Source organism: Telmatherina bonti (assembly GCF_933228915.1).
Source record: "Telmatherina bonti genome assembly, chromosome: 13".
Lineage (NCBI taxonomy): Eukaryota > Metazoa > Chordata > Actinopteri > Atheriniformes > Telmatherinidae > Telmatherina > Telmatherina bonti.
This window is the reverse complement of record NC_136611.1, coordinates 8,178,903-8,206,531: the sequence shown is the minus strand read 5'-3', so window position 1 is coordinate 8,206,531 and position 27,629 is coordinate 8,178,903. Positions and strand designations below refer to the sequence as shown.

Here is a 27,629-nt window from a genome sequence, read left to right as displayed (position 1 = left end):
AGCCCGACGCAACCTGCAGGAAACACGCGGGAATTAAGTGTCATGGGTCGGCCTGCTCCACCAGCTGACATAAATGATGTGACGTTTTCAAGCTCAGACTGAAGACGGCAAAGTGAAGTTAGCTGCAGCCTGTAGATTTCTAGCTTATTTCACTGAGCTGCAGGTTCATTTCAACCGATCACAAACTAAATGGCTCTTGCAAAGTGCTGCTGATGGAACTGATGCGCTCAGACGGGACCAAACCATTTCATGCACATTCACAGGGGTGTTTAGTCAACATCAATATTCATTTTTTATGTTTATCTGTTTATTTTACTGCTATATTTTCTTATAGTCTTTGAGAAAAACATATATTTTTAATGAAGGGTTAATAATAATCATATAGTTTGCACTTCTTCTTGGGCCCCTATCAAGTCGTGGGCCCTTGGAATCTTCTCTAACTTTTACCCCCCATACGGCGCCCCTGGTGGAGGGTGAGTGTGATGCTGTGGTCCAGAGAGCTGCAGTAGGTGAGACAGATCAATGCAGCTTGTTGTGAGTCAGTGTCTTCAGACAGCGGTGCTGACCAGCGTCATTAGTTAACCTGAAACTGTAAGAAACTTCTGGGTTGAAGGGTCACCTGAAACAGGATTCTGTGAACATCAATCATAAAGTGGTGATCTGGAGGAACCACGGACTTGTTAATCCTGCAGACGGAACATAAAGTGGAATGAAACATGAGCAGAACATGACAGAGCAGCTCCAACAGCATTCACATTAACAAAATGCTGCCCTCTACAGAAAAATTACCTTAATCACACTTTTAAAAAGTTCATGTTTTTACTCCTCATCATGAAGATGTTTTGCTTTCATGCAATTATGAGTCTATACTTGATAACTGGCTGTGAGATGAAATAGACAAAAATGAGAAGAAATTACAAGGTTTAGGAGTAACAAGCTATTTTACTTGTGAATATCTGTCCATCCATTCCCTATATACCCACCAGGACCTGGACGATATGCTGACACTGGCTTCCTGGTTGCTGCCTGGTGCCAATATGTCGAGAAACATCCCATCAGTACTTAAATGATCAAACTGCATTATGTTGTTCTGTTCAACCTTTACATTTGTAAAAGTAAATCATCATGAATTTGATGTCTTTTATGTAAAATAACAGTGAAAATAATTTAAAGGTTGCTATAACTTATACTTAAAGATTTAATGTTGTAACATCATTAACTTTGACTAATAAAGGACTAATAACAGTACAGCAAAGACAAACTTCTTCAGCCTGGTCAGATATTGGAACAAAAATTTATTCACACCCATTTAACAATTACATTTTTAAGATCTGAATCTACGGTTATGCTCACTGTCCCTTTAATTATGTTGTTATTTCAATATTTACAACACTAAATCTAATGCAAAAAGAACTATAACTCCCTATTGCAGTGCCATGCAGCTCTTAAGATGGAGTTATAGGTTATGAAAATAAACATGTTTCATGAATCGAATGCATAATAAAACCAAACTAATAGCTACACTACTTCTAGGTGATATATGTTGTTAAAGCTGTGTAATGTAAGTTATTCTGGGGAGAGAAGCGCATCTGGTTTGGATGCTTCCTGGACGTCTCCCTGGAGAGGTTTTCTGAGCATGTCCAACTGGGAGGTCCAGGATACACTGGAGGGACTACTTTCTCTGCCAGAATGGCAACGCTTCTCCTCCAGATGAACTGGTTTTGATGATGCCATTTTATCTTCACAGTGAATTATGTGGTGTACTGCTGGTGGACAGAGGGTAGGCTTACCAGAACTTTCTCCTGGCACCGTTTGCAAACACAGCAGGCTTATAATAATACCCATACCAGGATGAAGACATGAATAAAAATGACTTTTAATGTCTTGATCACTTAAGGATCAGCTATGACAATACTGCCATCTTCCGATGAGGACAGTGGTCAACCGATCAAAGACCAATATGTACTAAAATATTTTAGTTAACACGAATGTTTCCAATAGCAGTTACTTGCAATCAGTCTGACATGAAAGTGATTTGGCCTGTTATGATGTGTGTGCTGTAAACAGCGTGTATACAGGCCTGCATGGTCTGGAGACTTACTGTGATCTGTGTTGGATTGTTCTATTATTGTTTTATATAATGTGCTTTGATGCCATGTTTTCTAACTTGTAAATGATTGTGTGACTTCACTTTTTAAAGGAACTCATGATTTAATTGCTTTGATTCATTGAATAAAAGAACATTTTGGTGTATTTGTGTGAGATGTGTAATTTATATGAATATATATATATATATATATATATATATATATATATATATATATATATATATATATATATATATATATACATATATATATATATATATATATATATATATATATATATATATATATATATATATATATATATATATATATATATATATAATAACCTGTTGAAATCTTTTTGTTACTGAAGGACTAAAGTCTTTATTTGAATGACTTCTTGTTTCTAATAAATTGTACAGATTGTTTAATTAAAAGGCAACAGCAGAAATGTTGAATTAGTTGTGACAATAACTGAAACTGGTATATTTCACTGTGATGATCCTCTTTCTACAACATGCTCTGTCTTGTTTCAGTTACAGGAAGCAGAAAATAGATCAGCCTGTTTTAGCCTCTCATTGTGACTCACTGTACATCAGGTTGGACCAGTGTTTTCTTTTAGGCATTTACAGAATGTGCAGAAAGCTGCAGCCTGCCTCCTGACAAAAACCAAGCCATGCCAGCTCATTACTGGCCTGCCTTCACTGGCTCCCAGTTACTTTTAGAGCCCAGTTTAAGATTTTATGTCTTTGTTGTTTGCACTTCATCGCCCCGCCTGATTTAATGGGCTTCTGCAGCCCTTTGCTCCGTGGAGAGGCTGAAGGTCTGCAGATCAGATCCTGCTGACAGTGTCTAAAACCAGGCTCAGATCTAGAGGAGGTGGAGTCTTTTCAGTGCAGCACCTTGACTGTGGAACAGCCTTCCTCTCTCTGTTAGGCTCTCACACTCCCCGGATCAGTCCAGTCTGAAAACCAGTTACCTCTCCCTGCATTTAAAACTAAACAGGATATCTTAGTTGTTTCTGTATGTTCACTGATTTTTCTTTTATTTGTGTGTTTTATTGTGTTTTTCTTTTCCAGCATCTGCTGTGATTCATCATCATCTGCAAAAAAAAAAAATCTAATGAAAGGTTCAGTGTTAAAATCTGCTCATGATCAAAAACTGAAATGAAATCAGAATTTTAAGTTTCATTCCACTTTTGTCTTTTCAGATATATAAGCATGACATTAGACAGCAACAAGTCAACATGAATGGGAAGAAAAATACACCCTCCTGTTATGTTCATTTCTCAGGAACAGCAATATTTTCCCTGGGTCAAATTGGCCCAGGGCCTGTGCGGCTATCTGAAAGTGTCAGAAACCAAGAAGTGTCCAAAAAAACAAAAAAAAAAAAAAAACATACTTTAGATCTTGTTATTAACTAAATTCCTAACCTATTCAATCAATATTTAGAGTGGTGTTCTTTACTTCTCACAGATCAAGGCTGAACGAGTATCATTCACTTGTTTTAGCATATTAAAAATGTTTTTATTGTACACTCGAAAGACCTAAACATAAAACACAACAGTTTTACAAGACATTTGTTTTATTATTTTATTTTATATTTATTTTTTTCAAATTAAATGTTTGTTAAATTCAAATGAGACACCTTTTCTATTGAGGGTTATGTTGACTTAAAATGTAGACAGAAGAGTTTTTAGATTTTCTTTTTGTCATTTTACCTGATGTATATTAGGGGATGCCCGCTGTATTTCCCCATTTATTGATGCAGGGATGATAGAGAGGGTCAGTGTGTGTTTGTGTGTGTTTGTGTGTGGTAAATAATGTCTCACAGTTGCAAAGAAACTGTCATGTGACGGTTCCCTCCTGCTTCTCAGGCTTCCCTGTTTTTGACTCTGTTTCTCCTCCCTCTCCACCTGCAGCTACACCTAATTAGAAGCACGCCTGTTCTTCATCACCACCATTATAAAAGCAGTTCACTTCATCATGGCAGTTACCGGATTGTCGTCAATCTCTTCCTCCAAGTTCCTAACTGAAGGCAGTTTGTGAATAAATCCTGTACTCTTTTGACCTTTTGCAGCTTGAGACCTCTCTTTTTGAAAGAAACATGACAGAAACAATTAGTATTTGTCTCTTCTGAACCCTTTCAATCTATGAAACATAAAATTGCAGGGGGGGGGGGCAAATATGAACCATTTGGATTTTATATGTTCATTACACAAATGAATCCAAGCAGAAGAAGTTTATATAACAGGAGGGTTAAGTCAAGAAAGAATTGCATTGTAATGATAGAATATGAAAAGATGTGAGACGTCCATGCTGTCTGTACCAGGAAATATGACTAAAGTATTTAGACATGTGGACAAACTTGTTTTGTTTCTGACACTGATGACATGAATGAAGAAGAAGGAAATAAAAGCAGAAACTAAAGGGAGCTGAGACGCCTTTACACTCTGGGAGAGCTTGACGGAAAAATCCAAAAGGTTTTCCAAGGATTTTCAGATATAAGATAAAGAGACTTTCTGTCGGTGAGTTCTGTTGTTGAAATATTCTGTGAAAAATGGCTGAAAATATCGCTCTTGTAGAAAACTTCCTGAGCTGCCATGTGTGTTCAGAGACGTTCAGAGATCCTGTGTCTCTGAGCTGCAACCACAACTTCTGTTCAAGCTGCCTGCAGAAATTCTGGGAACAAGCTGGAAACAAGAACTGTCCCATTTGTAAAAGGGAATCATCAACAGATGAACCATCCATTAATTCCTCTCTGAAACAACTAGCAGATTCGTTTGCTAAAAGGAAGAATAACACTTCAGCTGAGATAGAAAAGGTGAAGAAGAAGAAGTTGGTGGTGTGTGATGAACATCCAGAAGTTCCTTATTGGTTCTGTGAGGACGAGCAGAGAGCTGTGTGTCCTGTCTGTGAGTTTTCTCTCCACCAGCATCACAAAGTGGTTCCTATAGAACAAGCAGTCAGTGAGCTGAAGGAGCAGCTGAAGTCTGACTTAAAGTCTCTGCAGGACAAGATGAACACATACAAACACGTGGAGAAAACATACAATGAAATGAACGAACACTGCAAGAAGCAGCTGTTGTCCACAGAGAAGCAGATCAGAGCAGAGTTCAACAAGCTGCACCAGTTCCTGAAAGAGGAAGAGGAGTCCAGACTGGCAGCTCTGAGGGAGGAAGAGAAGCAGAAGGGGAAGACTATCAGCAGAGAGATGAAGAAGATCCAGGATCAGATCTCCTCTCTGTCAGACAGTATCTGTGCTGTTGAAGAAGACCTGCAGAAAGACAAGGTGTCCTTCCTCAGCAGTTATAAAGACACTCAGAGCAGAACCAGAACCCAGTGCTCACTGTCAGATCCACAGCTGCTCTCAGGAGCGCTGATAGATGTGGCCAAACACCTGGGCAACCTGTCCTTCAGAGTCTGGGAGAAGTTGAAGGAGAAGATCCACTTCAGTCCTGTTATTCTGGACCCAAACACAGCAAACCCATGGCTCTATCTGTCTGATGATCTGACCAGTGTGAGACGTGGAGAGACATGGCAGCAGCTTCCTGACAATCCAGAGAGAAACACAAACTACGCCACGGTTTTTGGCTCTCAGGGCTTCAGATCAGGGAAACACAGCTGGCAGGTGGAGGTGGGAGATCATCCTCGCTGGTATGTTGGTTTGGTGAAAGCGTCTGTTGACAGGAAGGAAAAGTTTCCAGCGTTACCAGAATATGGAGTCTGGTGTTTAGCACATCAAGGTGGAAGATATACCGATATTAGTGGGAGAGCTGTCACAGTGAGGAAGAATCTGTGGAAGATCAGAGTCCAGCTGGACTACAGCAAGGGGGAAGTGTCCTTCTATGACTGTAAAGACACGACTCTCATCTGCAGTCATAAAGACACTTTCACTGAGAAACTTTTTCCATATTTCTACTTTGGAGACACTGCGAATGCCAAAAGTTCTTTTATAAATCTGTAACGTTTAGATTTTGGCGAGTTCTTCCCTACAGTGACGACAATGTTGACAAGCTGTGTAACTCTTGCAGAACGCGGTTTCTTATTTTAACTTCCATCCTGTTGTGAAAAAGATGTTATTCTGTTTTAAAATGACCAGATTGTTTGTCTTTAAGCAGCTATTGCGACTGAGAATATTGTTGAAATGAATAAAGGTGAATGAAGAACTGTTCAGCAAAGTAATAAAACCTGGAAGGTCAGTAAATGATTATTTCCCAGCAAGAAAGTTGGAGTTTTTGATGTACAAATTGTTTTAAAGTGAATTGATCTCTTTTCACTCTCTTGTCAGTTTAATGTCTGAAATGTGGATTTCTGTTTTACTGACTGCACAGCTCCAGTTTCTGCTTCTTAAACATGGTTTTCCAGTGGATTTCTGGGATTAGATTTTTTTTACTAATATTTTGACTTAATAATAAATCCTGAAGCTGATGTGCGGGAAAAAAAACAGATATAAAAATGTTCTATTTAAAGTGTCGTTTGATTGATAACACCTGAACAGATTATTGTTGAAGTTGGAGAAACACGTGCAGCTTGTAAGAGAACAGAGCAATAATCTGAAGAATCAGAGAAATAGAGGATTAATATTATTATACAGAACGAAACCCAAACTGACAAAAAGAGACAAACTAGAAAGACTGCAGAGGAACGAATGAAGAAGGTTGTAAATAGAGGGAGGAAGAAAAAGAGAGAAAGATGTCCTGTGAAAAGAAAGCAGCTCAGTGTTGTCAGTGCAGCTCGGTCTCTGCTGAACAATAAAGATGATTAGATGGTAACTTTCATGTCCGCTGTCTTCCACTGGACAGAAAATGTCTTTAGGATGTGCTTTTATCCAGACATTACACTCACATGTTCCAGCTACAAACAGCAGAAACTGGACCTCCAGGACCTCGTCTACAACCTGCTGCCTTGCTTCACCTTCTGCTGCAGCAAGCTGACCAACATCTGCTTCAGTCAGGAGCTGGCCCACATCACAGAAAGGAGACTAGTGACCTCCTGTGCTGTGCACCCTGGTGACAACTTCTTTTTGTCTTTCATCTTGGTTCTAAAAGCTCATGTTGCAGAAAGGATACAAGTGTTTTCATGTAAATTTAATCATCCCAAACTAATGGACTTTCAGATCTAGACCAGGAAACTGGTGATGGCCAAGCACCTGGACATTGTGGTGGTCATCAAACTACAGTCAAAGGCAGCAGTTATAGATGTAGAGATCCCAAAGGACACCAACATCACGAAGAAGGACCATAAGAAGCTGGAAAAATAATAAAGGCTGAAGGACAAAGTTGAAAAGATGCATGAAGGTCACAGTGGTCATCACAGCAGCCGGGGCTCCAAACTGGTGGAGTGTCTCCAGCAGATCCCAGTAAGACAATAAAACATCCCCATCCAGAAGTGTGATGACCCAGCAGCAGATAAGATACTGAGCAGAGCCTTCAGTCTCAGGCTGCTGGTGGAGGACCTGAGCTAGAAGATACACCAGCTGCTGTCATGGAGCCAGATGTGGACTTTTGTCCACAGATGTGGATTTTTGTCTGATATTAAAAACTGGACTCAGGAAACAGAAATCTTGAGTAAAGCTGAAATGTGCACAAAAAGAAATAATATAAACAAAACCTTGAACATAGAAGGAAACAGAGGAAGATAATAATTTAAATGAATGCAGAATTATAACAGACGACTGCTGCAGAATTATTCATGTGAAGTTTGGCTGGTTTCAGATACATGAAGCATTTGGATTAAAGGAAAAGACAACTTTTAAATCCCCTAAAATCTAAATCCTAAACATCCAAGAAAAATGTTAAAATGTGCAAAAACACTTTATGCATGAAACAGAATAAAAAGATTTTATAAATAAAGTTGAAATATTTTATTATCACTCAACTCCTGCTTTAAAATGAGCTCAAAAATAAGAAACTGTTTTCTCTGAGAGGCAACCTGAGGTCAATCTTCACTGAATAATTCTTGTCAAATACTCAGACAACCATACACAAAGTTTTATTCATGGATCTATTTTTTTTTTTTTAGAAAGGAAAATAGATTAGGCTGCAGAAGAAAATTACTTCTTTATAAAAAGATTTTTGCTCCGAGAAATTTTATTATAAATCGTCTGTCACAATTAATGCAGAAACAGCTCCATCTAGTGGTAACTATGGTAACTGCTTGTTTTATGACCATCAGCTCCACCCTCAACAGGAGGAAATAAACTGATTAACTGGAAAGCAGGAAAATGGTGAAGAATGGCCTGACATGCGCAGATTATACTGCTTCTGTGTCTGTAATCATTCATGAAACAAACTTTTATTTATGGACTAATAACAACAAAATAAAAGGGATTTAAACTAAAGATTCTCAGCTATTTAAAACCAGAGGAGAAGACTGACTGAGCTGCTTTATGTTTATATTGGTGATATTAAAGCACTTTTTTTGTGGAAAAAAAATAAAAGAAAAAGTGTTAAACTAAATGATAATTTAAAAAAAAACATATGAAAACTACAATGATAGTATTATTTAACAGGAATTCTTGATGTAGATCTCAAGTTTTTATTAATTTTGAAGACTTTAACATACAAATAAATGTTTTCTGATATGTTAGAATGATTGAATAAAATCTAACAATTCAAGTCACATGCTTTTTAAGATAATTTAAAAAAATATATATATATTTTTTCCTCAAACACTAATGAAATACTTTTTCATCTAAGTTTCTTTATTTGTTTTTCTGCCTGTGTAGTCTGAGATGAGACAATCTGTGGAAATGTTCATTAAGGGGTTGAAACTCAAACTTCTTTATAGTTTCTATGACAACCAGTTTGTTTTGGTGAAATGTGAAAAGATGTTGGAACTTTAATTTATTAAACTAAATGAAGCAACATGTAGCTCTGAAAGACGCTCTGACGCCTCCATCTGCTGGAGACAAACATTTATTGCAGCTTTTCTGACGTGACGTGACTGAAATAAAAGAAAATGAAAGTAAGCTGAAGAAAGCTGAGACGCCATTACAGGGTGTGAGATCTCTACGGAACATTAAACATAACTGGAGGAATTTCTATTTAAAGGTGAAGAAACTATAAGTTGGTGAGTCCTGAAACATTCTTTCAGAAATGGCTGAGAGACTTCTTGAAAACTTCCTGAGCTGCCATGTGTGTTCAGAGACGTTCAGAGATCCTGTGTCTCTGAGCTGCAACCACAACTTCTGTTCAAGCTGCCTGCAGAAATTCTGGGAACAAGCTGGAAACAAGAACTGTCCCATTTGTAAAAGGGAATCATCAACAGATAAACCATCCATTAATTCCTCTCTGAAACAACTAGCAGATTCGTTTGCTAAAAGGAAGAATAACACTTCAGCTGAGATAGAAAAGGTGGAGAAGAAGAAGGAGGTGGTGTGTGATGAACATCCAGAAGTTCCTTATTGGTTCTGTGAGGACGAGCAGAGAGCTGTGTGTCCTGTCTGTGAGTTTTCTCTCCACCAGCATCACAAAGTGGTTCCTATAGAACAAGCAGTCAGTGAGCTGAAGGAGCAGCTGAAGTCTGACTTAAAGTCTCTGCAGGACAAGATGAACACATACAAACACGTGGAGAAAACATACAATGAAATGAACGAACACTGCAAGAAGCAGCTGTTGTCCACAGAGAAGCAGATCAGAGCAGAGTTCAACAAGCTGCACCAGTTCCTGAAAGAGGAAGAGGAGTCCAGACTGGCAGCTCTGAGGGAGGAAGAGAAGCAGAAGGGGAAGACTATCAGCAGAGAGATGAAGAAGATCCAGGATCAGATCTCCTCTCTGTCAGACAGTATCTGTGCTGTTGAAGAAGACCTGCAGAAAGACAAGGTGTCCTTCCTCAGCAGTTATAAAGACACTCAGAGCAGAACCAGAACCCAGTGCTCACTGTCAGATCCACAGCTGCTCTCAGGAGCGCTGATAGATGTGGCCAAACACCTGGGCAACCTGTCCTTCAGAGTCTGGGAGAAGTTGAAGGAGAAGATCCACTTCAGTCCTGTTATTCTGGACCCAAACACTGCAAACCCATGGCTCTATCTGTCTGATGATCTGACCAGTGTGAGATGTGGAGAAACATGGCAGCAGCTTCCTGACAATCCAGAGAGAAACACAAACTACACCATGGTTTTTGGCTCTCAGGGCTTCAGCTCAGGGAAACACAGCTGGCAGGTGGAGGTGGGAGATCATCCTCGCTGGTATGTTGGTTTGGTTAAAGAGTCTGTTGACAGGAAGGAAAAGTTATATGCTTCACCAGAATATGGAATCTGGTGTTTATTGCACGGTGATGGAAAATACACTAATGGTGATGGTAAGACTGTCTCAGTGAAGAAGAGTCTCCAGAGGATCAGAGTCCAGCTGGACTATGACAAGGGGGAGGTGTCCTTCTACAACCCTGAAGACATGACTCACATCTACACTCACAGAGACACTTTCACTGAGAAACTCTTCCCGTATTTCTGTGTTTGTCCAGCTGGAGATGCAAAAACCTCTGATATCAAAATCTTTCCAACTCTTGTTTCTCTGAAATATTCAGAAAAATGATTCAGTTGTTCAAACTTTTACCGTCATAAACTGTTCATCAATAGTTTTCAGACTTTTACACTTCAAACCTTGTAAATCATTGATACATATTCGTAGTCTGATTTTATTTTGGTCATTTTAATGAACTGTTTCAGAAACAACCTCATAACTACTGTTAGTTTCTGTTGGATTACAAGAAGTAAAAACAGCAGAGATCCAAAGAAACAAAGAGTTTACTAAATCCAAAAACTGTAACGCATCAGGTAAAAATCAGGTGTGATGTTTTTTTAAAGTGATTAGCAGCATTTCTGCTTTATTACTGATTTGTTCTTCATCAGAAATCCTTCATTTAGCTGTGATATTATTACTTTTTAAACATGATTTAATATATTTCTGTTTTCTTGAATGTGATGGAAATTTATGATTGTTTTTCTTTTCTTTTTTTTTCTTTTTTTTTAAAATATAATCTAATCCCAGAAAAACAACAAAGTTATATGTAAACTTCTGAGAGTTCACATATAAGATTTCAACATAACTGTTGAACAGGTTCAGCCAGTTGGCCCAGTCTCTGTCTCCAGGTTCAGGGTTCCTCTTCTGGTTTTGACCTCCTCAGATAGCTTGGAGCCCTCTCCAGACCTCCCTCACATTGTTCTGCTGCAGGTCCTTCATTTTTCTCCTGTAGCTGGCCGTGTACTCTTTCATCTTCCATTTAAGATCTGTCTGCACCCTCCTCTGTTCTTTCTGTCACCAGACTGGAAAACCCTCCTTTTCTCCAGCAGCAAGGCTCTCAGATCAGGACTCACTCAGGGCTTGTTGGGTCAGAAACACCGTGCCCTCTTCAGTTAGACGCACATAAGTTACATTCAAATAGTTTAACATCTATTTTAAGGTACAAATATTGAAACTTGAATGTAGTTTGTTGACAAGTGATTAATATCAGAACTGTTGTCTCTTAAACATTATTTCCCACATTCATAATAAATCCCAGAGGTTTTCAGCAGTTTACTCTCAGATGCTTCGTCCTTTTTCTGGAGCAGGAAACTAAAACTAGATTCACTTGTTTTGACACACTGTCCTTCCTTATCAACATAAGTAGGTCTGTAAATATTTATGTCTCTAAATCTTCTGTTTTCCAGCGTCTGCATTACATTTTTAATTCATCTCTTATAAGGTTCAGTGTTATAATCTCTGAACATCATCAAATACTGAGATTAAATCAGGACTTCAGGTTTTCTTTTACTTTTTTTCTTTTGAAATATGTGAACTTAAGATCATATTAGGAATAAGTAAAAACCTTTCATTTTAATAGAAAACTGTGTTTCTCAGATGGAAATTAATTCATTGTTTAAAATAATGTGTTGAAATGCAGGAAATCTAAAGAATTTTAAAGAGTTGAAATAGAAAGAAGTCTCAGCTGATCTGTGACACAAAACACTGAACAAATACATTTTTGTTTGCAACTTCAGTGTGAAAATACATTTTCTTTTTCTTTGTACTTTTTACAACGGCTTCCTCGTGTGTCTGCTGTTTGTTTGGAGCATCGCATGTGCAGGTTGTCAGAAATGAACACAATGTGTAGAGAAGATGCAGCATGGAGGTGAGGAGAAGAGGCAGCAGAGAACATGTGACTGAGTATCCAACTTATCTGACTTCAGTTCAGTTCAAGTTTATTGTCATTCCAGCACATAAATACACAGAACGAAACACTGCCTCAGGTCCCAAATGTCAGCAAAATTTGTAAAATTCTACAATAAATACACAATAAATCCCCCCTTTTAATTTATAAATATTGTATATAAAATTATTTAGCACATGCAAATAAGAGGAAGTCAATATTAGCCTGCTTTTTCTGCATTTATCTGTCTCACGGCCTTTGGATAAAAGCTGTTTCGGAGTCTGGTAGTCCGGGCTTGGATGTGCTGTAATCTCCTGCCTGATGGAAGAGGTGTGAAGAATCCGTGTGCAGGGTGGGTGGGATTGTCCATGATGCAATGGGCTCTGCCTCTGCACCTGCTGATGTAGAGGTCTTGGATGCTGGGGAAGCCGCAGCCACAGACGCGCTCTGCTGCTCTCACAACCCTCTGCAGGGCTTTTCTTTCTGCCGCTGGACAGCTGCTGTACCACACAGTCATGTTGGACGTCAGGATGCTCTGAACCGCACCTCTGTAAAAGGCAGTTAGGACAGGACAGCTCAGACCTGCCTTTTTGAGGGGCCTCAGAAAAACAGGCGCTGGTAGGTCTTTTTGAGGATGCTGCTTGTTTTGTTCTTCCAACTGAGATTGCCCGATATTTGTACTCCCAGATATTTTAAGCAGAACACCACTTCAACTTGGCCTCCATTGATATAAAGAGGAGAAGGTGCCCTTTTGTTTTCTTCACATTGATGCACAAGTTTTTCTGCATGCACCAAAGCTCCAGTTGGCTTACCTCCCTTCTGTAAGCGGACTCATCGCTGTTGGTGATGAGGCCCACCACTGCAGTGTCGTCAGCAAATTTGACTATGTGATTTGATTTATAGTGAGCAACACAGTCATATGTAAGCAGGGTGCACAGAAGAGGGCTTAACACACAACCCTGGGGTGATCCAGTGTTGAGGCAGATGGAGGAAGATGTGATCTTGTGGATTCTTACAGTCTGTGGCCTGTTGGTAAGATAATTCAGTATCCAGTTGCACAAGGAACTGTTCAATCCAAGAAAACTGAGTTTGTTGATGAATGTCTGTGGAATTATTGTATTAAAAGCGGAGCTGAAATCCAAGAACAGGAGACGAACATAAGAGTCTTTCTTCTCTAGATGGATGAGAGCCATATGAACCAGTGTGGATATGGCATCAGCAGTGGAGCAGTTACTGATGGATGTCCACAGTAACATCTATAGACTTCTTTATCTCTGTCATTACCAGTCTTTCGAAACACTTCATGATGGTTGAAGTTAGCGCCACAGGGCAGTAGTCATTGTGGCATGTCACTGTGGAGCACTTCGGGACAGGTATAATGGTGGCAGTCTTAAAGCACGTTGGCACCACCTGCTGACTTAGAGATGTATTAAAAATGTCTGTGAGCACTTCAGACAGTTTGTGGACGCAGGTTTTCAGGACTCTCCCTGGTACCCTGTCAGGGCCTGCAGCCTTCCGGGGGTCCACCCTTCGCAGGACGCTCCTTGCCTCCATCGATGTAACACTGAGAATGGAGTCACTGGATGTGGTGGTGATCCTGGAAGGGGACGAGGTGTTTAGGGTTTCAAACCTTGCGTCAAAACTGTTCAGGGCATCAGGTAAAGAGGGATCCAGAGGGCATTCTGTATCCTTCTTCTTGTAATCTGTAACTTCTCTGATGCCTGCCCACATTCTACGAGGGTCACTGGAGGAGAAATGACCTCGTATTTTCAGAGCACAGTTCTTTTTTGCCCTTTTTATGCCAACATTTAGATCCCGCCTTGCAGCTCTGAGTGCTATTTCATCCCCAGACCGGAATGCACAATCTCTAGCCTTCACCAGAGAACACACCTCTGTATACAACCATGGTTTATGATTGGCAAAGATAGAAATAGTCTTTGAAGCAGTAACATCTTTCACACATTTACTGATGTAGCCAACCACAGATGATGTATATTCCTCTAAATCCATGTGATCATTTTTGGGATCATCAATTTTGGACTCGGTGTCATGAGGTTATGTTTTTCTGTGTCCTTTGTTCCTGGTTTCCTGTTTTATTTTGTAGGTTGTTCCTGTTTTGCCTTTGTCTGTGTTCAGTAGGTCACCTGGGTTCATTCAGTTAATTTCTTTCACCTGTGTCTCGCTGTGTTCTGTGTATTTATACCCTTCAGGTTTTGTCTTGAGTTGCTGGATCATTGTGTTAGTCCCCTGTGTGCTTCTGTTCTTATTAAATCTGCAACCCGTTTTTCTCATCTCTGTGTTTGGGTCCACACCTTCACCACCATGTGACACTCGGCTCAGTTGTAGGGGGGTGTATCCATTCAGACCGAGATTACATACACACTGCACTTTGGTCAAACGCACTAAACCTTTACAATAATATATCCCCGTTCAAACCAAAGGTGGAGCTGCACTAGTATTTAGCAAAGAGAAGACAAGACCTGGGCGAAGAAAAATTGGTTGCAAGTTAAACATAGGGCAGGAAACTATCACTGTTTTGGGTTTTTATTGTGTCTTATGCAAGTATACTGCAGAAATACACTGTATTTATACACATTGTTTTCTCTGTTGCTGGTCCATTGTGTTTAATCTTGTGTTAGTTCGTCCCTCAGTCTTCTGGCTGGGTTTAACTAACTAACATCATTGTGCAGATGTGTGGTTTCTGTTCAGATGTAGAGGAGAGCAGGGGAGCGGCCAGGAGTTTTGGGGCCTATGAAAGACTGACATAAACCCCACCACTTGTTTGCAAATTTTTTAACTTTGTTGTTGCTGCAACTGCTTCAAGCAGATAAAAATAATTCCTTTTCATGAGAATAATAAAGATCTGTGACTGTATTTAATGGATGTAATTAAATCACAATGTACATGTTTAACTAGGCTATTTGAATATTGATGGTCACCTTAATACAGGCGACTGTAGGGTACTCAGTGTTTCCAATCAACTATCCTACATCCAGTAAAACCAGTGCAGCCTGTTTATTTTATATGGATTATTAAGTAATAAAATAATGTTTTTCTTTTTTTTTTTTTTTCAGTGTTTCATTTTATATGATTTTAAATGATAAAACAAATTCTCAGACAATCTGTCATGATGGCAACTCGCCTGAACACAATGCTCACCTTTACTGGGATTGGAGGGGACACTGGGGTAGGGAGGACACACACTGGGACAGGGAGGGGACACTACTGATTAATAATTAGTTGATATTAATATAAGTATATGCTGCTAAATATTTACTAGCACTGAATACATGTCGGTTAACTCTGAGGTTTGTGGCATTTTCCTTTTGCCTGGTCTGGTTGTGTCTGAATGTTTCTGAAGTCTCAGACCTGTGAACTTTCTGACTGAAGCTCGGCCAATAAATTAGGAACAGACACGTGACTGGCTCATTACAGAATCTGGCAACTCCAGATTTTGTTGTTTTTAAATAAAAAAATAATAAGCATAAAATGTTACACTTATTTTCTGTTTCAGAAACACCTGGCGTGTAAAGTTTTCATGCCCCGCATTAATAAATCCATCTTTCCTGTCCAAACCCGTCGCTGCACATGCTGAAAATACACATGAAGGCTGATTTTATTTGGCCTGACAGTGCTTGAGAAAAGACTGAATATGGCAACAAATAATGTATGATTAGAGGTTTACACGCACTGCACCGGCACGTTTAATGAGCCACCCACAGTTACAGTGAACGTTTCTTGACCCAGCCCGACGCAACCTGCAGGAAACACGCGGGAATTAAGTGTCATGGGTCGGCCTGCTCCACCAGCTGACATAAATGATGTGACGTTTTCAAGCTCAGACTGAAGACGGCAAAGTGAAGTTAGCTGCAGCCTGTAGATTTCTAGCTTATTTCACTGAGCTGCAGGTTCATTTCAACCGATCACAAACTAAATGGCTCTTGCAAAGTGCTGCTGATGGAACTCAGACGGGACCAAACCATTTCATGCACTTTCACAGGGGTGTTTAGTCAACATCAATATTCATTTTTTATGTTTATCTGTTTATTTTACTGCTATATTTTCTTATAGTCTTTGAGAAAAACATATATTTTTAATGAAGGGTTAATAATAATCTTATAGAGTTTGCGCATCTTCTTGGGCCCCTATCAAGTCGTGGGCACCTGAAACAGGATTCTGTGAACAACAACCATAAACTTAAAGTACTAAAAGTACTAAAGCAATGAGTGTGAAGAAGATAGACAAACACTGTCATAATCCTCACTTATACACCCTCCTTTCCTCTGTGCTTTTTGCTTCAGGGGAAGAGAAAACAATGAACAGTTGACAGAACTGATAAAGGTTCAGGATTTAGACTCCAGTTTGTGATCTGGAGGAACCACGGACTTGTTAATCCTGCAGACGGAACATAAAGTGGAATGAAACATGAGCAGAACATGACAGAGCAGCTCCAACAGCATTCACATTAACAAAATGCTGCCCTCTACAGAAAAATTACCTTAATCACACTTTTAAAAAGTTAATGTTTTTACTCCTCATCATGAAGATGTTTTGCTTTCATGCAATTATGAGTCTATACTTGATAACTGGCTGTGAGATGAAATAGACAAAAATGAGAAGAAATTACAAGGTTTAGGAGTAACAAGCTATTTTACTTGTGAATATCTGTCCATCCATTCCCTATATACCCACCAGGACCTGGACGATATGCTGACACTGGCTTCCTGGTTGCTGCCTGGTGCCAATATGTCGAGAAACATCCCATCAGTACTTAAATGATCAAACTGCATTATGTTGTTCTGTTCAACCTTTACATTTGTAAAAGTAAATCATCATGAATTTGATGTCTTTTATGTAAAATAACAGTGAAAATAATTTAAAGGTTGCTATAACTTATATTTAAAGATTTAATGTTGTAACATCATTAACTTTGACTAATAAAGGACTAATAACAGTACAGCAAAGACAAACTTCTTCAGCCTGGTCAGATATTGGAACAAAAATTTATTCACACCCATTTAACAATTACATTTTTAAGATCTGAATCTACGGTTATGCTCACTGTCCCTTTAATTATGTTGTTATTTCAATATTTACAACACTAAATCTAATGCAAAAAGAACTATAACTCCCTATTGCAGTGCCATGCAGCTCTTAAGATGGTGTTATAGGTTATGAAAATAAACATGTTTCATGAATCGAATGCATAATAAAACCAAACTAATAGCTACACTACTTCTAGGTGATATATGTTGTTAAAGCTGTGTAATGTAAGTTATTCTGGGGAGAGAAGCGCATCTGGTTTGGATGCTTCCTGGACGTCTCCCTGGAGAGGTTTTCTGAGCATGTCCAACTGGGAGGTCCAGGATACACTGGAGGGACTACTTTCTCTGCCAGAATGGCAACGCTTCTCCTCCAGATGAACTGGTTTTGATGATGCCATTTTATCTTCACAGTGAATTATGTGGTGTACTGCTGGTGGACAGAGGGTAGGCTTACCAGAACTTTCTCCTGGTACCGTTTGCAAACACAGCAGGCTTATAATACCCATACCAGGATGAAGACATGAATAAAAATGACTTTTAATGTCTTGATCACTTAAGGATCAGCTAGGACAATACTGCCATCTTCCGATGAGGACAGTGGTCAACCGATCAAAGACCAATATGTACTAAAATATTTTAGTTAACACGAATGTTTCCAATAGCAGTTACTTGCAATCAGTCTGACATGAAAGTGATTTGGCCTGTTATGATGTGTGTGCTGTAAACAGCGTGTATACAGGCCTGCATGGTCTGGAGACTTACTGTGATCTGTGTTGGATTGTTCTATTATTGTTTTATATAATGTGCTTTGATGCCATGTTTTCTTTTTTTTTTTTTTTTTTTTTTTTTTTTTGTCTTGTCCAGCATTTAAGCAAGCAGACTGATGTTCTGGATGCTGTGTTCTGCTGATCAAATTTATTTTGCCAAGGGGAACTTTTGTAGATGTAATGATCCCCTTGTATTTCTTGATTCTTATTTTATTTTTCAATTTGTTTTGGATAATAGCTTGTATTACAGAGTTTATGCTACTGGACCCGACCGGAAAGGACAGGAAAGGGGCAGAAAGAGAACAGAAAAGAGAACATAAAAAAAACAAAAAAAAAAAAAACAAAAGAAAGAGATCAATGCATACATGTATATGCACATACATACCCACCTACATATATATGTACATACACTCGCACATACATTATATATATACATATATACATACATACATACATATACACATACATACACATGCATACACACACATGTACACATACATGCATACATAAAGATAGATATACATACATACATATACACATACATACACACACATATATATTTATATATACATATATACACATATACATACTCACATACATACACATACACTCACACATATGCATACATATATACATATCCATACACATACATACATACACATACACATACACATAAGTACACACACATACCCACCCACACACATAAATATATACACCCACACAAGCCAACTCTAGATTCGTGGAGAACAAAACCGTTGACAATCATGAAGACCAGAAACTAGCAAGTTAAGTCAAAAAGACAGAAAGAGAGGTACCTGCTGTTAGTGAATAAACTTGCTGGATGACTCAGTGACTGTGACACATGCAGAACATTCATGCAGAACATTCAGAGTGGAACGTGTTTAGAGAAGAGTGATCATGCCAATGTGACCCCGCCCGCCTACAGCTAGAGGAAGGCCAGGAGAACCCAGAGACCCGGGTAACCGACAGTCACCCCCAGGTACAGATCCCAACCCCCCCACTCCAGAGCCAGCCATGCATCTGCCCAGGAGGTGGCGAAGGAGGTGCCCAACCAGAGTCCCCCGCAGTCAGGGGGAACAGGCCCCAGCAGGCCCAGGCCGGCAAGGGCCGATCCCGCCGGGCACCGGCCACCTAGGGCAGACAGAGCGCAGGCCCCAGGGCCCCAAGAGCCCGTGAGCAGCCCCCCGCCCCCGCAGGCAGAGGGCACAGCCCACACCGACGGAGGACCAGGATCCCCAGACCGCCACCCAGCGGCAGCCAGGTCGCACCCCAGCGCACCAGCTGCGCCCCCGGGTACAGGACACCACCCCCCCACCACCAAACCACACACACATATACATGCATACCCCGCCCCCCCCCCCAACACGCACTCCCCTCACACATATACATGCATACCCCCCCCCCCCCCCCCCCAAACACGCACTCCCCTCTCAACCCCCATCCACACAACCCTCTGCAATCCATGCACATCATCCATAACATATACAACCCCACCCCACCTCTACTCACTCACCCATACCAAGTCACACGAACCCCAATCGCCCCCGCCCCCACACACGCTCACCCCCCCCCCACACACACACACACGCTCACACCCCGCCACCCCATCCCTCTACTTCTACCCAACCACACATGCCCCACCAAACACCCCTCCACCACCCATAGCCCCCCTCCAAACTTCACCCTCACTCACACATCCCATTCCGCATATACACCCCCCCCCTACACACACACACACACACACACACATACCCTCACTCCTCCAACACAGGCACACCCCAATACAACCCACGCGCCAACATACCCCTCCACACACACATCTACTCATCCTCACACATCCCTATCCCCTACCCACCTATATCCCTAACCCTAATCCCCCCCCCAGCCATCCCACCATCCATCTGTAACCCCATACACCCACTCCCACACATCCTCACCTCACCCCTCCATCATGTCCCATGTGAGATACCTCAGAGGGGGCAGAGGACAGGATGGCCCCGATCAGGGCCCCCATAATTACCGCCCACCACTCCCAGCGTCCCCCCCACCACCCCACAGATGCAGCCGACCCAGCACCCCCCCAGGGCCGGCGACAACCCTCCTACAGCCAGGCCAGCCCAGACTTAGGCCTAATGGACGGCACTCTTCCCCCACCCGTACCCCCCCCCCAGTAAAGCCCCGAGAGCAGGGGCATGAGAAGACCCTATCGTCCCTGCCTCCCCCCCGCTTATGACTGATTGTGAAGTATGTATTAGTTGCAATTAAAACTGAGGGAATTGCCACGCGGTGCTGGGAGAGGGACCACCTAAGCAGCCCCGCCCACCATACACCGCATGCTCTTCCCCCTAATCATGTGAGTCGTCAGTGTTTTGGTGTTTGGTGTCTAAGTGTAATTAAAACTGGGAGGTGAGCCGAGGCTGGGTGCAGCGATCAAGACCACCTTGATGGCCTTTCTCACCACCCAGCGCCACGTGCACACCTCCCAATACCCTGCCTGTGTGTGATGGGGAGCGGGGAGGAAGAGGGGTTGAGGGATTTAAGTCTGGAGGAAAGTGAGCTTTCCTCCAGAAGGTGAGCCGCCCGCAGCACTGGGCATGCCCCCTACTCCCAGGGCCCCCCAAGGACCAGGACAAGCCGGGGACAGCCATCCCCGTAACCAGAGCCTTCGGCGACTCTAACCAGAGAGTCATCACCGACCCAAGAGGGGACCAACTCACCACATGCAGAAGGGGGGCACGAGGACAAAGAGGAGGCGGGGCGGCAGAAGGGGAATCCCAGACCGATTGTCCACCGCCCCCTCACTCACAGAGGACACCCCCACCTGGGGACATGAAGTCCCCACCTTGTCCACACATCGGCACCTCACACTGTCTCAGCACAAACCTACAGCCACACACACACACACACACTTCCGGACACATTCAGGTCCACCCAGCCACCCGTTCAGCCCACCCTTAAAACCATCCTCCTGACCCCCACGTCACATCCAAATCTCCCCCACTCCCATCCATCATATCTACACTTATCCACCAACCTACCACACACATGCACCACCCACTCCCCCATACATACACCCCTGCCCCCCCCCACACACACACAGACAGCACGCCCCCCCTCCCCCCTCCTCCCCCCCCATACACACACCCGTATACATGCACCACCGCCACTCCCCACATACACGCATCACCCCACTCCCCTACACACACGGCACTACCCCCCCCACAGACACCACGACACCCCCCCCACACACGCATCATCACACTTCCCCACCCACACACATCCACATACCTATGTACCGCCACCAGTCCTCAACGCACACCCCCTACACACATCCCTCCATACACACTCACATCCCATCCACACTATCAAACACCCCCCACTCAACAAGTCCCAGGGTCGCAACCAGGCACCAGAGCACGTACCCGCCCGCCGCCGCAGCGGCAGGTCCAGGTCAGCCCAGCCCCCCCCCGGCACAAGCCGACCCCCCACCCCCAAGAGACAGGGGACAACCCCGGGCACCGGAGCCCGGGACCCCGCCCAGCCCACCCCACGGCGGCACAGGCGCCCGTTACGGAGTCACGCCCGCCAACCCATCCCCCGCCAGCGACCTCGCCCCGCCGCTGCGCGGCAACTCCAGCCGCTGGCCCATCCAGGTCCACAGTAGGGCTAGAAACCTAGCCACTCCAGCAATGGAGCAGTCAAAATCCCCCCCCCAGGAGCCCACCACAGACCCACAGCCCCCAGAGAACCCCAACCGGCCACCAACCCCGAGCGCAATAAGGTCACATTCTCCCCCCATACTAAGTGATGGAGCTGATCACAGGGGACCAGAGGGAATAAAGTTCAGCTGACTGATCTCTTGAGGAGGCAGACATCATCTCGACACTGATGTGATCTAATAAGAGATTTCTGAACTGCTGGATACACAGACTTTGTTTGCTTTTCCAGTTTAGAAGGATAGTTTTCTTTGCGATACATAAACTGGTGAGGATTAAGTTTGCAGAATTAAATTCTATGTTAATTTCACCCAAGTAACCCAGTAGGCCCAGTTTGGGGTTTGTAGGGATGTTACATTTGAAGCAATTTGACAGATCTTTACATACCTGAAACCAGAATTCCTGGACAGGTGGGCAAGACCACAAAGCATGGTAGTAGCTGTCAATTGTGTTGCCAGTGCAGTGTGGACAGATGTTTGATTGTGACAGACCCATCCTGAACATCCTGTGTCCTGTATAATGAGTTCTATGCAGAATTTTAAATTGTATTAGTTGCATGTTTGATTTCTTAGTCATTGTAAATGTATTTGAACAGATTTGTGACCATTCATTTTGGTCAAAGTTACTGGATAAGTCTGCTTCCCATTTAGAAGTTGGGAGACATATGGAATCGTCTAGCTTTGATAGTAATCTATATATTTTGGATAACAGTTTCGGGGCATTGAGATTTAAGAATTCTGCAGCCCTGATAGGTAGCTGCAAGTTTAATTGATCAGGGGTGTATTTCTTACCTATAATAGATTTAAGTTGGTGGTATTCTAAGAATTTTGTGCTGCTGATTTCATATCGTGAAGTAATTGTATCAAAAGGGAGAAAGTTCCCATTTTCTATTAAATGTTCTAACTGTTTTATTCCTTTATTCTTCCACTGAGGGAAGTTTATCATTTTCCGGTTTTGCTGGATGTCGGGATTGTTCCAAATAGGTGTAAGTTTGCATGGAATAAGCAAGGATTTGGTTAGTTTAAGAAATTCCCACCAGGCCATTAGTGAGGAGCTGATATTAATGCTTTTAAAGCATTTTTGGCGTTTGACAGCTGTGCTGATAAATGGCAGGTCTGAAATTGCCATATCCTCACACATAGCTTCTTCTATATTAAGCCATGGTTCATCTAGATAGCTAGGTTTAAGCCATTTAGAGATGTATTGTAGTCTATTGCTTATAAAGTAATTTTGGAAATTAGGCAAGTCTAAGCCACCGCTATCTTTAGTCTTCTGGAGTGTTTTTAGACTAATCCGTGGTGGTTTGTCTTTCCAGAGAAATCTAGTAACATTAGAGTCCAGTGATTTAAACCAGGTGGAGGGAGGTTTAATGGGGATCATTGAAAACAGATAATTGATTTTAGGTAGAATCATCATTTTTATAGTTGCAACTCTTCCCATTAGTGATATGGGTAAAGATTTCCACCGTGTGAGATCGTCCTCAATTGTTTTTAGTAGAGGGACATAATTTAGCTTTATAAGGTCTGACAGTCTGGGTGAGATGTTTATTCCCAAGTATCTAATATCTCCTGACTGTAAAGCAGTGTCAGGAGTATTATGGAAGGAACAGTTGATGGGTAGAACGGTGGTTTTAGACCAATTAATGGAATATTCAGAAATTGATGAGAATTTATTGATGAGTGCGATTGTCTGACAGATGGATGATTGTGAATTTTGAAGGAAAAGTAATACATCATCAGCATAAAGACTGGTCTTATGCTCCATATTTCTACAGTTAATGCCTTTAATGTCTTTGTTTTGTCTAATGCTAGCTGCTAAGGGTTCAATAAAGATTGCAAAAAGTGAGGGGGAGAGTGGACAGCCTTGTCTGGTGCCTCTCTGCAATCTGAAGCTGTGAGAAGTTTGATCATTTGTCCTGACGCATGCATTTGGATTGCTATACAGTATCTTTATCCAGTCGATAAACGATGAGCCAAACCCGAATTTTCTTAATGTTGCAAATAAGAATTTCCAGTTCACCCTGTCAAATGCTTTTTCAGCATCTAGAGAGATTATTGTAGTTTCCAGGTTATGTATGGTGGCATAATCAATTAGATTTATTAGTCTGCGCGTATTAGTGGTGGAATGTCGTCCCTTGATAAATCCTGTTTGATCAGGATGTATGATAAGTGGAGTTATTTTTTCTAGTCTTGTAGCAAGCACTTTACTGATTATTTTAAGATCTACGTTCATTAGTGATATTGGGCGATAACTAGATGGGAGTTTGGGGTCTTTTCCTGGTTTTAGTATTACTGTAATACTAGCCAAATTCATGTTTTGAGATATTTGGCCTTTTTCCTTAATTTCTAAAACCATTTTATAAAAAGTGGGTGCTAGTATAGACCAAAATTCTTTATAATATTCAACTGGAAAACCGTCTGGTCCTGGAGCTTTATTGCTGGGCATGTGTTTTAAAGCTTCATGTAGTTCCCCTACTGAAATGGGTGCGTCCAAAACCATTTCCTGATCCTGTTGTAACTTTGGAAGATTGAGGTAGCTGAGAAATTCCTCAATGCTGTTGTCTGATGGATCTGTTTCTGAGGAATATAATGTTTTATAGAAATCCCTAAATGTGTCATTTATTCCATCAAGATCATGGAGGATATTTCCTCTTGAATCTTTAACAGAGGAGATGGTTGTTTTCTCCTTGTTTGCTTTTAATTGATTTGCGAGAAATCTTCCAGATTTGTTGCTATGTTCAAAATTCTCTAAGCGAAGTCTTTGTAGCAAAAACTGGGTTTTTTGGTTAATTATTTCATTCAGCTCTAGTTTAGCCTTTCTTATGTGATTCAGCACTTGCTCTTCTGGAGAAGCCTTGTAGGCATCTTCTAGTGATTTTATTTTAAGCTCTAGTTCAGATATTTTTGAACTCTCCTTCTTTTTCTTATGTGATGAAAATGAAATTATTTTCCCTCTCATTACTGCTTTTCCTGCCTCCCAAAGAACACATGCTGATGTTCCTGGTATGTCATTGTTTTCTATATACAAAGACCACTCCCGTTTGAAGTAACTGATAAAATCAGGATCTTTAAGTAATGATGTATTAAGTCTCCATTTGCTATAAGATGGTTTAGTTTTCTTATTCATTAGGGTAAATGATACTGGTGCGTGATCACTGATAGTGATGGAATGGATTTTAGTTTCTGAGATATTGTTCATCATAGAGCTGTTAGTGAGGAAGTAGTCTATTCTGGAGTATGAGTGGTGGACAGATGAAAAGTAAGTGTACTCTCTAGCAGTGAGGTGTTGTGAGCGCCAGACATCACAAAGACCAAAATCCTCCATATATTGTTTAACAACTCTTGCTGACTGCCAGACCCTATGTTTCCCTGCTCCGCCCCCCTTGTCCATCCCAGAGTTTAAGGTCATGTTGAGGTCGCCCCCAATGATAAGTGTATTATCAAGGTGATCATATAGTAAGGAGAAGAAGGAATGAAAAAAGGAGGGGTCATCAGTGTTTGGGCCATAAATATTTGCAATGCATAACTTCATGTTTAGGATAGATAATGTCATTATTATGAATCTTCCACCTGGGTCTAAAATTATATTATTAGCAGTAAAATGAATTTTCCTGTTTATCAGAATGGCTACTCCTCTTTGTCTTGAGTTGAAGCAGGCCGAGTACACGTGAGGGAACTGTACTGTAGAGAGTACGTTAGCTGTTGTTTTTAATAAATGAGTCTCCTGTAGCAGGACAATGTCTGCCTGTAGATCATTCAATCTGCTAAACACCTTCAACCTCTTCTCCCTGGAACCAGCTCCTCGTATATTCCACGTAACAAACCTCAGGGTGGTCATGCTCAAGCTACTGAAGTGTTTCTATAAAAGTATGTGTGTGTTTGTGTGTGTGCAAGCCCACATTAATGCATGCATGCTGTGTGTAGATTGTGTGCGTATATAAATTCATCTGTGTGTACAATGTTCCTATATGTCTGTCCACATGCTTAGAGTGTGTGTGAGAGTTGGGGGTGAGTGTTGATGTGATTAAACGTGCTCTGTGTTGTAGGTGTGTTATGTGCATGACATTTAGTGTCTGTGTCATGTGGATGTACGTGCGTACCCTACCTATTATTGTTGGTATGGCATAATAGAATGAAAGAGCAGCTAGAAAGGAAAGGAGTGAGAAAAGCAAACAACTACAACTACACATAAAAAGAAATAGCACAAACAAAAGAGCAAAAACAAAAGCCCTAAAGGGGGGGGGGGGGCAAAAAACAAAAACAGAACAAAACGAAAGCAACAACAACAGCAAATTTACAAAGACTGGCAGTAAATGTACAGTTCTGAATTACCATAATTAATGTGCTTATAGCAGATTAACATGTAAATTGAACAATAATTAGCTGTATGAGTGATAGATATTACCTGAGGTTAGTAGAGCCAGGGGGTGGTATTTTTGTCACGGTAAAGCTGTCCATTGACGAACAATTTGTCCACCGCGATGACTGCACGGGATCCTTCGTCTCTGAGCTTCTTCCGGATGGGAAACAGGACCCTGCGTCTCTCCAGAATCTCTTTGGGAAACTGATTATTTACACTAAAATCGGTCCCGCGGAGTTCCGGACCTCGATCCCTCACCTGCTCTTTCTGCTTGTAGCTCACGAACTTGGCTACAATCGGTCTGGGTCTGCGGCTGTCCGGTCTTTTCCCACCTAAGCGATGAACTCGGTGAAATGAGATGTTCCTCACCGCGTCTTCGGGTAGCTTCAGCTTGGTTTGGATAAAGGATCTGATTGTTTGCTCTGGATCCTCTTCTTGTTGCTCCGGGATTCCTGCAAAGACCAGGTTGTCCCTCATGCTGCGCGCCTGGAGATCGATCACAGTTTCCTTTATTTTTTTATTTTCCTCTGTGAGTCGAGTCATTCCCTCGTTGAGAGAAGTCACCGTCTCCCTGAGGCTGGCGTTCTCTGCGGCCAGAGACTCCACCTGCTTCTGGCTGAATTCCAGCGACTCCCGCAGCGACTGAAACTCCCGGTGGAGAACTTCCAACAGGCCCAGACGAGCGTCGAAGCTGGCGAGATTTTTGTCAATGGACATCAGGATGTCCGAGGTGTCGTCCCCGTTAGAGGACGTCGCTCCGGGTGAGTCTTCTTTCCGGCTTCTCTTGGAGGTTGAAGCGGATCTGGGCGCAGACGGAGTCGGTGTTTGGCTTGTCTTGCCCATGACGATGCGGTGGAAACACTCGTCAATAAACTCCGACAAGCTGGTGAGATCCTCCTCGCTTTGCTCCAGAGTTTACCTTGAATAAGACTTTTTAATTATTTGCTTCCAGAAACAGTTTTAAGATTATATTGGCAAGAATATGATGTAGAATGAATATTTGTTTTCACGCGCCTTGACTAAATCTGCCGTCTCGCAAAATTTACGTCACTGCCACATCACTTACCTGCGCCTCTCTCACTTACCTGCGCCTCCTCTCACAGTGAATTATGTGGTGTACTGCTGGTGGACAGAGGGTAGGCTTACCAGAACTTTCTCCTGGTACCGTTTGCAAACACAGCAGGCTTATAATACCCATACCAGGATGAAGACATGAATAAAAATGACTTTTAATGTCTTGATCACTTAAGGATCAGCTAGGACAATACTGCCATCTTCCGATGAGGACAGTGGTCAACCGATCAAAGACCAATATGTACTAAAATATTTTAGTTAACACGAATGTTTCCAATAGCAGTTACTTGCAATCAGTCTGACATGAAAGTGATTTGGCCTGTTATGATGTGTGTGCTGTAAACAGCGTGTATACAGGCCTGCATGGTCTGGAGACTTACTGTGATCTGTGTTGGATTGTTCTATTATTGTTTTATATAATGTGCTTTGA

General features: G+C 41.7%; 2 protein-coding genes across 2 annotated transcripts; both read left to right on the top strand.

Annotated features, from left to right (window-relative positions):
- Positions 1-4,646: 4,646 nt before the first annotated feature.
- On the top strand, positions 4,647-6,053 carry LOC306764170 (nuclear factor 7, ovary-like; the record flags this gene model as incomplete). The annotated part of the gene is made up of 1 exon (XM_079251210.1): positions 4,647-6,053. The coding sequence occupies one exon, from the start codon at positions 4,647-4,649 to the stop codon at positions 6,051-6,053; it is 1,407 nt and encodes a 468-aa protein (XP_079107336.1).
- Positions 6,054-9,094: 3,041 nt separating this feature from the next.
- Positions 9,095-10,623, top strand: LOC306764169 (nuclear factor 7, ovary-like; the record flags this gene model as incomplete). Its single annotated transcript, XM_079251209.1, has 1 exon — positions 9,095-10,623. Exon 1 carries the CDS (start codon positions 9,187-9,189, stop codon positions 10,621-10,623), a length of 1,437 nt encoding a protein of 478 aa, XP_079107335.1. The 5' UTR covers positions 9,095-9,186.
- Positions 10,624-27,629: the final 17,006 nt, after the last annotated feature.